We start from the raw sequence: 13653 nt of genomic DNA on the forward strand, positions 1-13653 counted from the left end.
ATATGGTTATTAGAGCAAATTTTTTTTTAATTTTAATAAATTGAATACATTTTCCCCCAATTTTTATAGTTGTTAAAATTTTTGATTATCACTCTTAACATTTTAGTGATTACTCTTTTAACCCTAAATTAAAGTTTAAATGTTTCAGAGGCTCTGATATTTAAAATAAAACTCTGGAAACAATTGTTAAATAGAAAAATCTTTCTTATCATCCCCTTAATTTATCTGCTATGTAGATTTAGTGTTCTTATTTTATATTTTCTTATAAACTCACCTATCTATTCCTATCTAGAAACAAACACAACAAATATGTTTTAGTAAACTATCCAAACAGAATTCTATTTTGAATTTCAAATTATTGGAATATACCTAGTGACAGCTTTGGTATAGGGGAAAGGCTAATCAGCCAGTGCATGGGGGTAGAAAAATTTGACTGAACAGAAAGAGCATAAATAGACTGGTCAGGTGTGATTAGTAGTGGGAAATAAAAAAATTTTCAAAAATTAAGCAATGTAAGAATGTATAAGGCACAGCATGGAAATCCTAAAATAAGCATGAATTACAGAACAGGAAGATTAGAAAGAATGATTTTTAAGGTAGCTACAACTATCTCTCAGTAAAATACGTTACTTATAAAGGCACATTTCCCTATAGGAAAGAAAATATATCCCTTAAGACAATCCAATAGTCACTTAAAAATAATGTTCAGATACACCCAAGCAAACTCTGTAATAAAAATAACAAACCCACAGCCCAAAAGAACTGTACAAGACAGGAATGATTCCTACAGATACTTTAACATAAATATTAACATAACCTTATTGTAAAGACATTTTACACACCACCGCCATAAATACCAAACACAGTTTTATTTATCTACTTATTTATTGTTTTGAAAGGTTTTTTTGATGTGGACCACTTTTAAAGTCTTTATTGAATTTGTTACAATATTGCTTCTGTTTCATGTTTTGGTTTTTTGGCCGTGAGGCATGTGGGATCTTAGCTCCCCGACCAGGGATCAAACCTGCATCCCCTGCACTAGAAGGCGAAGTCTTAACCACCAAACTGCCAGGGAAGTCCCTGAACGCGGTTTTATGAAAGTAACAATTTTAGAATAAAAACATTTCTTACATAGCATGATAATCCACCTGGTTTCTTCTTAACCTCAGTATAACAGCTAAGACCCTAGCAGACATGAAAATCTGGTGTCTTAGTTTACAAATGTAGTCTAATACATCAGAATACTGACAAGCATTTCCACGTGCTTCAGACATACTGCCAACACATAGATAGCCAACAAGATTAAAAGAAATATACACATTTCTAGTTATAGGTACTAACTAGAAATATTACAATAAAGATGTAATGCCACCAATACAGGTTTTTACACACCTGAAAAAGTCGACAACAACAAAAAATTCAGATATTTGACATCAGGTAGACAACACGTAGGCTTTAGGGTTGATTTACTGCTTTCATGTGATGTACAAATAGTCTTACCATTGCCCCCAACCTTGGAATTTCAGAGCCAGAGAGCATACAGTTCAGAACACTTGCTTTATCCTTTTTCTCATGCTAGCCCTCTGGTGTTTTCCTAATTCCTGCAGTTTTCTAGAATGATCTTTCAGATTTTTCACTCAACAGCACTGGGTCAAATCTCTTCTATACAGGATCTCACTCTTCTCATGTCTCCTCTGCTCACAGAGAGCCGGTCAAAGTCTTGGAGGTGGAAACGAGTTGCCAACTGATTTACCATTTTCCTTAGGGTAAGAAATGCTGAAACAACTTGGAAAGTAAGGAATATAGTGAAGATGATATGTACTGCTTTTTCCAAGGGCAGATTCGTTAGGCCTTCATTAAAGAGCAAGAACAGAATTAAAGGCAACTGCAGTAGAAGGCTCAAAAGCCAAAAGCCAGCCAACTCAGGAACCTGCAATGACACACGTGATGAGTATCAGATCAGTGAAGTACAGTCTTCTGTTTGTATCCATAAGCAAATGATACTACTTGATGGCACTACTGTGAACATACATTTTGAGCTCTGTAAATCAAAAGGAGTACAACATGGTCCTTGTCCTCAGAAAACTTACAGTCTAGACCGGAAGAGAAAACTTACTTATGTGACAGTCCTAGAATACTATAGTGAATAATGAAATGCACCACTTAGCATTATAGACTAAATGCTACAAGAAATAAGACAAGAGGGTAAGTAGGGTAGGTAAAAGACAGAATTCAAGGAGGTAGGCTTTTAAAGTTGGGTAGAAGGAGGAAGAGGCAAGAACTTAAGTAAGCAAAGATGTGGAATGAGTATGACTGGGAAACAACACATCACCTGGAATGGATGCTTGGATTAGGAAAAAGCAAGAAATACAGTGGGACAGGCTGGGACAGGCCCTTATGAAGGGCCTGAAAGAACACAGAAATCTTTAGGGATTATCCCTAAATTCTGGTAACTGTAAATGCTTAGGCAGCATGATGATTCAGAAAACATGAGCCTTGCAGAGGAAATGAGTTTATCATTTTCCCCCATTCTCTTATTCAGGATCTAAATAATCATGTTTAATTGACCAAGTATTTTCAAGACTGGTGAGAAGAGGGAAAACTATCACTTCTTAAGTGTTTACTATGTTCAGGTACTTTACATAAATTACTTAATCCTAACAAACCTGTGAAGTAAATATTTCCCCAATTTTATATGTGAAGAAACCAAGGCTCAAGAGATTAAGCAAACAGACCACAGTGACAGATGTGGTGAAGTTGGAGCTAGGCCTTAACTACAGGCCTTTGCTCCTTCCACCACATCTCACTGCCTTTTCCTTGTTAGGAAAATCTTACTGCATTTATGTGTAGCACTGAGAGAAAGGAAAGAAGAGCCTACCTTCTCCTGCAGGTTCCCCATGTAGCCCAGATACAACCTGATAGCTTCAATTAAGGTTATTAGGATGATAACGGTGACCACAATGAATTTGTAGTAATCAGGCAAGATTGAATACTAAAAAAACAAAAATAAACATGTACATAAAATCTCACATATAGTAAGACTGACCTGAGATTTTAAAAAAATATGAAGAACTTTAATTTTATTGACAATGTAACAATGCCAGGGATGGCACAAGAGACCTCAGCAGAAGTAGTAAAGTGTAGATTTACCTTCATCTGAAGCATCATAATGCTGCTCACCCACCAAAGTGGGAAAAAATAAGTGTTAAAATAAAGTGACATCTGCAATGCCAAACTGGAAACCATTTCATTATCTACAGAAGAAAGAGAGAGAAAAGGAACAAACGCTTAACCCTGGTCTCTGCCCTATACGTCCTTTAGTTCCTTAGAATTAATAACCATAGCATCAGCTTAACGAAACTCCAAATTTTAAGCCTATTTATAATCATTGACAGTGAAAGGAAATAGTCATCATAATACTATTTAGTTCCTATGTTGGCTACTTGGGGGGTATGTTTCATATTTTTCAATTACATTATCATTTTCCCATTACAGTCTGCTGACTTTTTTGCATACTACTGGTATAAGTTGAATGTGGAATATCAATATGAATCCTACTGAGCAGATAACAATAATAATCATTACCTCTTTTGTAGAGTTCTGTGTAAAGAGCCTATGAAATGAACACATAAAATACATAACAACTAATCTCTCACATATAAACTAATCTCATGCAAAATCTAATCTCCCCAAATTATAATTAAACAGACACCCCTTTTCAGCATATCCTAATCCTACCTGTTCATTCATATCCAATTCAATGCCACTTTTTCCATAAATCCTTTCTCGAGCCCATTCCCCCACTCCAGCAGAAATCTCTTTCCCCTCTAGGTACTTATCACTCTAACCTGTGTGTAAGAAGTGTTAGCAAACAGCCACACTCCCCTCACTTGAGACACAATCTGGTTACTGAAGAGACAATGAGCTCTGGAGTCCAAGTAAACCCGGAGTTCCCCAAACTCCCTCAGAACTCTAGATGCCAGACTTGGAATAAATTATTTAACCTCTTTGAGCCTTAATTTATTCACCTGTAAAACAGTAACATTAAAATTACCTCACAGGTTGCTTGTGAGGATTAAAGACAATATAAATTACTTCACCCTAGCACTATGCCTGGCACTTAGTAGGCACTCAATAAATATGAGTCCTTTTTCCTTCTCTTTTACTTATACACAGGCTCATTGTAAGCACAGACCACATTCTACCCAAACTTGAGGCCCTCACAGAACCTAGCATCTTGCTTTACACATGGAAAATACCAAATATGCATAAGCAGAAAGAATGAATTAATGAATTCATTAACGAATGAATGAAAACATACTATTATAAGGGCATTACCAGTGTAGCCATTCGTGATACATGAGTTTCACTTATCTAAGGCTGATTACATAGTACCTTTTGCTTTCATATAAGGGAGAAGGGTCCTAAATTAAGAATTTGATTTTAAAATTGGGCCCTACAAATGCATCCTAAATTTGACTAAATTCCAACAATTTAAGAGCAGATATATATTTTGAAATCCACTGCTCTAAATGAAAAAATTTACAAAGGCTCTAAAATAAATATATTTTTAAAATTTATTTATTTATTTATGTATTTTTGGCTGTGTTGGGTCTTCGTTGCTGTGCGTGGGCTTTCTCTAGTTGTGGCTAGCGGGGGCTACTCTTGGTTGCGGTGTGCAGGCTTCTGATTGCGGTGGCTTCTCGTTGCAGAGCTCTCGCTCTAGGCGCGTGGGCTTCAGTAGCTGTGGCACACAGGCTCAGTAGTTGTGGCTCGCGGGCTCTAGAGCGCAGGCTCAGTAGTTGTGGCACATGGGCTTAGCTGCTCCATGGCATGTGGGATCTTCCCGGACCAGGGCTCGAACCTGTGTCCCCTGCATTGGCAGGCAGATTCTTAATCACTGCGCCACCAGGGAAGCCCCTAAAATAAATTTCTTAAAAACAGATTTTTATGTCTTTTTCTCTGCATCTGAGTATTTTATATCTATCGTTTAACAGTTTTAAAATATAAGATAATCATGGTCTCTCACAGCAAGGTTTTTCCTTTAGCTCCAAGACTATCCCTGATTATTACGTCTACTTTTGCTTGCACCCATTTATTAAATTACCACTGATAAAGGAATGCATTCTTACAGTCTGTTAAATCTGAAGGTAACTCACTTGCCTAGGATTTTCTCATAACAATAGTACAACTCTTGGTCAGCTGCGGTCATAATACACGCTTGCAATTACAGTACAAATAATCAAACCTAATTCAGATCCACAAGGAAGAAAATGTGGAAAAATAGTGGTAAATTAGTTAAGCTGAAAATTTTAATACCTTTAGAGCAAACACTGTCGTCAAATTTTGCAAAGAAGTTTTTATGTTAAGAATTTTGTACATGAGCATCTTAAGAGTTATGCTATGTCTATATTTCAGCAGATCAAACTTACCATCATGCAGTTGAAAATCAAGTTAATATGTAAATTAACCTTGAAAGCACAAGACATGAATTTACTAAATTCTGCAAAAGTACAAGTTGACTTCTGTAAACGGAATTTAAATTAAAACATTATGTAATATAAATCAGGGGTGGGCAAACTACCAGCCAGCTGCCTGTTTTTGTATAGCAAGTGAGCTAAATATGTTTTTTCACATTTTTAAATGGTTGAAGAAAAAATATCAAAGAATAATAATATTTTGTGACACTGAAAATCATGAAATTCAAACTTTAGTGTCCATAAATAAAGCTTTATAGGAACACTGCCATGTCTATTCAATTACCATTACCTATGACTGCCACAGAGACCTACGGCCTGCAAGTTCTAAAATATTTACTATCTGACCCTTTACAGAAAACCACTGATACTTTACATCACCAGATTTTAGTGCCTTGGCTTTAGAATAAAAAACGTAATAACCTAATTTTTCACATTATGTTTTTCTCTGTACATCCTAAATCAAGACCAGGCCTAAATTGAGAGGACAGGCAAGTAATCAGGGTGAAAATTTGAAACGATGGGAAATGACTTTTCTTTGCCCCCTTTAAAAAATCCCTAAACCAAGCAAGAGGAAAAGATTTCTATTTCCCAGAACAGTTCAGTGATAAAAGCTGTGTGGGTTTGGTTGACAGTATGTTGTCTATCATGATTTAAGAGAGGGAAACTGTTTTGCAGAAAACTGCGTTGTCACTTGTCATGTTGAATGTAGCATCGTGGTATTTTGTTACTTGATTTAGGGCAAGAGGTATAAATAGCGGATGGGAAGGAGAAGGCAGGGACAGTGCGAGTTTTGTTTAAGGCGTTGCTAGAGTGGCAGGTGCCACTCTGGATTGGATAGCGTTTAAAATAAAACTTCTTTCCATGTCTTCTGCCAGAAAATGGACTTGTGGTGGAAAGTACTTGTTCTGCTAGGAAAGGAGAAAAGGAAAAGATATTTTACTGGGGTAGGGGATAGTAAATGGAAAGAGGAGATTGCCTGGGCTGTTTCCACTCCACCCTGGCCAGAAAAGGCAGGGCGAATGCCGTAGAGGAAAAGCAAAGTCGGCCTTCTCAGCCTTCTCGGAGGGCAAGGGACCGGACGCGGGCTGTGAAGGCGGCTTTTACATTCTTTTTTGAGGAAGGCCGGCGCCACCTCAGCCGCCCCGCTTGCAATTAGCCGGCCAGGCCGCAGCACTATCAACCCGGAACCGGCTGGGTTACTGGGCCGGGGTATCTGGTCCCCATCTCAGCCCCATCCCTCGGCCTGGCCCCTCCTCCAAGGAGCTTCCCGCACTGCGGAGAACCAGCTGAAGGCGAAACCGCCATCTTAGGTCTGGGCAAAATCCGGCTGCTCCAAAACTCGCGCCAGGTCTTCCGAGGGCCACACGCCCTGCGCTGGGCCTCCGCCACTCACCCGGACCCTCGTTATACTCCGGCCCGGTCCGGCTGGAGTCGCTGAACACGGTCCGGCTGAAGTTTCCCAGCCTCTGGCGGACCGGATCTGGCAGCTCCATGCTCTGGCCTTGGTACCGCTCACTGCTGCGTCTTCGGGCGCTGTGGTGCTCTGAGGTTCCCACGGCAACCGGGCGGCGAGGGCGCTGGAGACCCGGGCGCACGCGCGGCCGCACTGCACGGCCGAGGCGTGGGGCTCCCTGGAAGGGAGAGGAGTGCGGGAGAGCCCATGCTTGCGGAGCGCCTAGCCAGGTGCAAAACCGCGGATTCCTTAGTCCTGTTTTAAGCTCCACCATTTTAACAACGAATAAAAATAATAATAAATGACCTGGGGTTGGACTGTGATACAAGGAGCTCTAACAACCTTGCCAGTGGGATGCAACCTTTCTGGAAGGAAATGCAGAATGAAGGCAGAGCTTATAGAACGTTCATGACTCAGTAGCTTATACGTGTTTGTGTGTGTGTGTGTGTGTGTGTGTATACACACACGTACTCTTCTAGGAATATATGTTATTATATACTAGGAATATTTCATATATATACATGCCACACACACACAACTCTCTTCCAGGAATTTATGATATTATATTTTATATATACACACCATATATTACATATATATATTTGATGGAATACATTGCAGCAGTTTAAAAACATGCCTGCAACGAATTTTTTTTTTTTTTTAATTTATTTATTTTTGGCTGCGTTGGGTCTTCGTTGCTGCACACGGGCTTCTCATTGCGGTGGCTTCTCTTGTTGCAGAGCACGGGCTCTAGACATACAGGCTTCAGTAGTTGTGGCTCGCGGGCTTTCGAGCACAGTCTCAGTAGTTGTGGCACACAGGCTTAGTTGCTCCGAGGCATGTGGGATCTTCCCGGACCAGGGATAGAACCTAGTCTCCTGCACTGGCAGGCAGATTCTTAACCACTGCGCCACCAGGGAAGCCCCGAATATTTGATAATATGGATTAACTTTAAGTAAAAATAAAAAACCAGAAGTAAAACTAAATAGGAATGAACCTAATTTAGTAAAATGTGTGTGTAAATATGTGGGAAGCAGAGAGGGGGAGGAGATGGTACAAGCACTGCGGCTTCAAAAAAAGACTAGAAGGAAATAATCCAAAATGTTAATAGTAATTTCTAGGTAGTAGATTATGGACGATTTAAAAATTTTAAAACATTATGTATTTTCTGGCTTTCTCTCAAATAAGACATATTTTTTAAAAAAACTATTTAGGTATAATACATATACAGAAAAGGGCACAAACCGAATATACAGGTGTAACCAAAACCCAGATCAAGAAACAGAACCTTACCAGCACCCCCAGAAGCTCTCCATGCCTATTCCCTTACAGTGACTAACCCTCCACTTCTAACCGACCTTTCCTGACTTCTATAGCATAGAATAGTTTTGCCTATTTTTATTCTTTATATAAAAGTAATCATCCAATAAGTGCTTTAAAAAAAACACTAGCTCTTTGCCCTCAAAATTATTCTTATGAAATTCCTTCATATTGTTAAGCGTAGATTCCTTTTCCTTGCGGTGTGGCCATACCACAATAAGTTTATCCATTCTACTGCTGATGAGCCTCTGTGTATTTTCTAGTTTGGAGCTACTATCAGTAGTGCTGCTTTTGGTGAAAATATGCTTTGTGGTGAACATATGCATGCATTTGTGTTGAACTTGTTTCTAGGAATGAAATTGTTGGCTTATGAGGTACAACCCAGCTTTAATAGATACTGCCACTTTTCCAAAGTGGCTGTACCAATTTCTACTGCCGCCAGTGATATATGAGCATTTCTGTTGCTCCAAATCCATCACCAGCACTTGTCATTTTCCATGCTTTCCTCTTAGCCATTCTGATGGGTATGTGATGAACAGTATTATTTTTACAATATAAAGAAAAACCACACATATTTATATAAATGTCAAGAGGAAGGTATGGGAGGAAATCGCTATATGGGTAGAATTTCAAAATAATTCAACAAATGTTAATTGCATTCCTACTCATTTTGGGGCATTGTCTTGGGCTAATTAAGGATATAGTCCCTCCCCATCAAGAAGATCAGCCAAGCGAGAGACGTGGAAACAAATAAGTACACTATATTTTAGTAAAGGAACATAGATGAGGAAGCAATTAATTCTAGTTGGGGATGTCAAGAAAAAGCTGGCTAACTTCTGCTTCTCTTCAAGGTGGAGCTCAGCCCTCAGCACCTCCAAAATGGCTTCTAGGACCTTCCTGAAGCTGGTTTAAGTGCCCTCCTCTGTGTTTCTCAAAGCATATTCTTCTGTGTTACTTTGGTCACAGTGCCAGTCACGCTGTACTACAGTCTATTTATGTCTGTTTCTCTTGCTAGTCCACAAGCTGTTTGAGGTCAGGGATGGGCTTTCATCTTTATATCCTGAACACTAGCACAATGCCTGACCTAGAATAGGGACTAGATAACCATTGAATGAATAAAGGGAATAAAAAGTCTAAAGACCATTCCCCTATCTTCCCATTTCTAGTTCAAAGACTTAGCCAGCCTTCACTCTGTAGAATGGAGAATTGATGTATTAAAACACAGTTAACTATAGCAACCAAAACAATTTTAAACTTAGCAACAAAGAGTCAATTTTGATCTATTAAATTAACCAAGATTTTTATAAAGAGCACAGTGGAGCAGGAAGCCTCATGCTCTGCTGACTGGATTATAATTTGAACAATCTCACTGAGGAAAGCAATTAACAATGTGTACAAATTGCCTTAAAAATATTCCTGCCTTTATCACACTAATCCAGATTTTAAGCTCTATTTTGGTGAAATAATCATAAAAACAAAATTTCATATTCCAAGATATTACTTCTAACATTATTGATTTTCTTTAAAAAAAAAAAAAGAAAAAAGGTGGGGGGAGCATTTGAAATGCCCAACCACAGGACCTAGTTAAGCAGATTATGATATTCATGGTGAGGTGTTGGGCTGTAGTGGAAAGGATGCCTTTGGAAGCAGAGAGAGCAGTGTTCAAATCCCCTCAAATTCTCGCTTCACCACCTAAGAGCTATGCGGTTGCTTTCAAACCTTTGTTTTGTAAAGTGAGGCTAGTGCTAATTTACTGTTACAGTTGATGTAAAGATTATATCATTAAGTAAGGCTTTCTATAAGTGATAGCTATCATTGACACATCTATTAAAATGATATTTGTGAAGAAGAAATACCTACAATGGAGTGAAATCATGCTAGCATTTAATTTTCTGAATTCAACTGTATCTGTGAGGCAATACCTCTATTGCTTTCCCAGTGGATGCAATTAACCATAAAATGGTCCATGATTGTTAACCAAATTTGTCAAAAGCCTGCGTGAATTCTTTTTTTTTTTGGCGTGCGTGAATTCTTTTAAAGATTTTTTCCTAGCATTGAAAAAAAGTGTAACATATCTTGTTCAGACTGCAATTATTTCATCAAAATTCTGGAGGAAAAATTGATCGAATTATGGGTATTTTTACTTTTATTTATTATTCAAATTTCCTACAATAACCATGCATTTCATAGTTTGAAATAAATCTTATTAAAAATAGAGAGGAAGAGGCAATGATGGTACAAAAAGAGAGAAGAGTTTTGAGAGGAAAAACTTGTGGTTTGGAAAGAATCCTGCCATTATTGATGTCACACATGGTCCAAAGGGCTCGAAAAACTTTCCAACTATTACTTTGTTAGTTTATTATCACAATATTTATAAAAAAACAATCACATTGGTGAAATACTGCAGAACAAAGAAGGGAATCTACTTTTGTGGAATCAAGAGATTAGTATAATTTGGGTTTCCCATATTCTAAACCTATTACTAAGGATCTAAAGAGAAGTATGGAGTCTCCATTCTCAAAATCAAGGGAATCATTTCCAGCAAGATTAATAAATAACCCTGTAGAAGCAGCCACATAGCACAGGGAGATCAGCTCGGTGCTTTGTGACCACCTAGAGGGGTGGGATAGGGACAGTGGGAGGGAGACACAAGAGGAAGGAGATATGGGGATATATGTATATGTATAGCTGATTCACTTTGTTATAAAGCAGAAACTAACACCATTGTAAGGCAATTATACTCCAATAAAGATGTAAAAAAAAAAAAGATTAATAAATAACCCTATAAAGTTAAACTGTTTACTTCTTTTTTTTTCTCTTTTAAAGAGATAGCCTTTATTTTAAGGATTTTTATATTGAAGAATTCAAAAAGTGGTAGGTTTTTGGAACCTATTGATCTGTATTTAAAAGATACAGATCAATTTGTTGACAAAGATTCACCAAAAATAATTTGAACAAGTGGGAAATTACAGTTAATACTACTGAAACCTACTAAAATAATTCCAGGACATATGGTTTATCTGGCATAACGATACTTCTAAGTGCTGTGACTGATATGAAACTGACTGCTTCTTACTTTTCTGAACACACAGTGGTATAATTAACAATATTCAATCACTTCTGTTCTTTCCCAGTTAAAAAACTAATATATTCTTCTCTTTAAATGTTTTTTACATATACAATTTCAATATTTTCGTTCAATAGTGGTGTGGTTTAACAGGTTTTTCATTCACGAGTCAAACAACAATCCACCCAAAGGGAAATGATAGTCTATAGGCTCATAGTGCAAATAAGGAGTTTGGGAATGCAGCAACTGACATTTCTAAAATACAAAACAGATAAAATTCTAAGAAGTTACATGCAGTAAGCTCAACTAAGCATCTGGCCACAGAACTAGAACATTTGATAATTTTACTGGTGATTTCAGTGGGACTCCAGATGTTTCCAAACTCAACTTGAACTCTCATCTTAGGCTTTGTATTTTGCTTTTCCAGCTTCACTAATGACACAAACGTGATTCAAATCCCTGAAGTATTCATTATAGTCAAGGGCATATCCTACAACAAACTTGGCTAGAATTTCAAATCCAACAAAGTCTGGTCTGTATCCAACACTTCGAGGGGTCCTTTTCACCAGCAAGCTTGCAACCTTGATCATCTTTGGATTATGCTGCTTGACCAAGGAAAGCAAGGTTTTCATTGTTTTGCCAGTGTCAATTATACCTTCCACAATCAACACATTCTTTCCAGTGAAGGTTGAGAGATCATCTTCACCAATTACTTTTATGTCGCCTGTTGACTGGTCATTACAGTAGCTCTTCAGTCTGATAAAATCTACAGTCATAGGAATGGATCTACCACTATTTCTCTTCAGTAGTTTGATGTAATCCAGCAGGTCAGCAAAGAATTTGTAGCCCCCTTTGAGCACACAGAGGGCCACGGTGTGATGGCCTCCCATCTCCTTCTTCACATCTTGAGCAAGACGTTCGGTCCTGTCCATAATTAGTCCATGAGGACTAAACACCTTTTCCAAATTCTCAGAATAATGATTAGGTATATAAAATAAATCTAGGTCATAAGCTGGTTAGTTATTGCTAATCACGATGCTGGGGCTGCAGATCGCCATAACAGAGCCCGCTGACCCGCCGGCTGAGGGCAGTTTGGGCTAAACTGTTTACTTCTTATACCAAACTTGATGGTCAGAGTAATAGCTACTTCTCCAATAATTGCTTATTGTATTTCATTGGGATTTAATTACATCTATGGTTTACTTTCCTAAATATGTATTTTCACAAAAATTTTGAGCCTTGGGCAATGATTTGTTTCTCTTTGACCAGAGGCAAAGTTGTTTGGTAGTAACATGTTACCCTATGTGACAAGAAACTGATTTGGGGAGTTATTAAATAACTTACTTTAAAATTACCTCTTACTATAATAAAGGTATAAATTCTTTCCACTTGATACTAATAAAGAGTTTAGAAACAATATTTTAAAGTGAACATGTTAATTTATTGCCTTAAAATGAACTGTGAGAATTCCCCGGTGGTCTGGCGGTTAGGACTCTGCGCTCTTACTGAGGAGGGCCTGGGTTCAATTCCTGATCAGGGAAATAAGATCCCACAAGCCGTGCCACATGGCCAAACAAGCAAACAAAAACTGTGAGATATTTATAAGAATTTAGATAAAATTTAAAGGTAAGTTATATGTGGGCACAATATCCTTAGATATGATTCCATATCAGCATCCACATTTAAAAAATCTTATTCTATACAGACAACTTATATGGCTCAATATCAAAAAACCAAATAATCCAATTAAAAAATGGGCAAAAGACCTAAATAGACATTTCTCAAAAGAAGACACACAGATGGCTAACAGGCATATGAAAAGGTGCTCAACATCGCTAATTATTAGAGAAATGCAAATCAAAGCTACAATGAGGTATCACCTCACCCCAGTCAGAATGGCCATCATCAAAAAGTCTATAAATAATAAATGCTGGAGAAAGTGTGGAGAAAAGGGAACCCTCCTACACTGATGGTGGGAATGTAAATTGGTGCAGCCACTATGGAAAACAGCATGGAGGTTCCTCAAAAAAAACTAAAAATAGATTTGCCATATGATCCAGCAATCCCACATCTGGACATATATCTGGAAAAGATGAAAACTCTAATTCAAAAAGACATGCACCCCAGTGTTCATAGCAGCACTGTTTATAATAGCAAAGACATGGAAACAAACTAAGTGTCCATCAACAGATGAATGGATAAAGAAGATGTGGGATACACTCAGCCATAAAAAAGAATGAAATACTGCCATTTGCAGCAACATGAATGGACCTAGAGAATATCATACTAAGTGAAGTAAATCAGACAAATATTATATGATATCACTTATATAT

At 37.9% G+C, this 13653-nt stretch overlaps 1 protein-coding gene and 1 pseudogene across 1 annotated transcript; both read right to left on the reverse strand.

Annotated features, from left to right (window-relative positions):
• Positions 1 to 866: 866 nt before the first annotated feature.
• Positions 867 to 7037, reverse strand: TMEM17 (transmembrane protein 17). Its single transcript, XM_068565069.1, has 4 exons — positions 6874 to 7037; positions 3151 to 3254; positions 2879 to 2992; positions 867 to 1930 (listed from the first exon to the last, which is right to left on the reverse strand). The coding sequence occupies exons 1-4, from the start codon at positions 6971 to 6973 to the stop codon at positions 1652 to 1654; spliced, it is 597 nt and encodes a 198-aa protein (XP_068421170.1). The 5' UTR covers positions 6974 to 7037; the 3' UTR covers positions 867 to 1651.
• A 4684-nt stretch (positions 7038 to 11721) lies between these two features.
• Positions 11722 to 12378, reverse strand: LOC137777770 (hypoxanthine-guanine phosphoribosyltransferase pseudogene; annotated as a pseudogene).
• Between the last annotated feature and the right edge of the window lie 1275 nt (positions 12379 to 13653).

Source organism: Eschrichtius robustus, chromosome 15 (assembly GCF_028021215.1).
Source record: "Eschrichtius robustus isolate mEscRob2 chromosome 15, mEscRob2.pri, whole genome shotgun sequence".
Lineage (NCBI taxonomy): Eukaryota > Metazoa > Chordata > Mammalia > Artiodactyla > Eschrichtiidae > Eschrichtius > Eschrichtius robustus.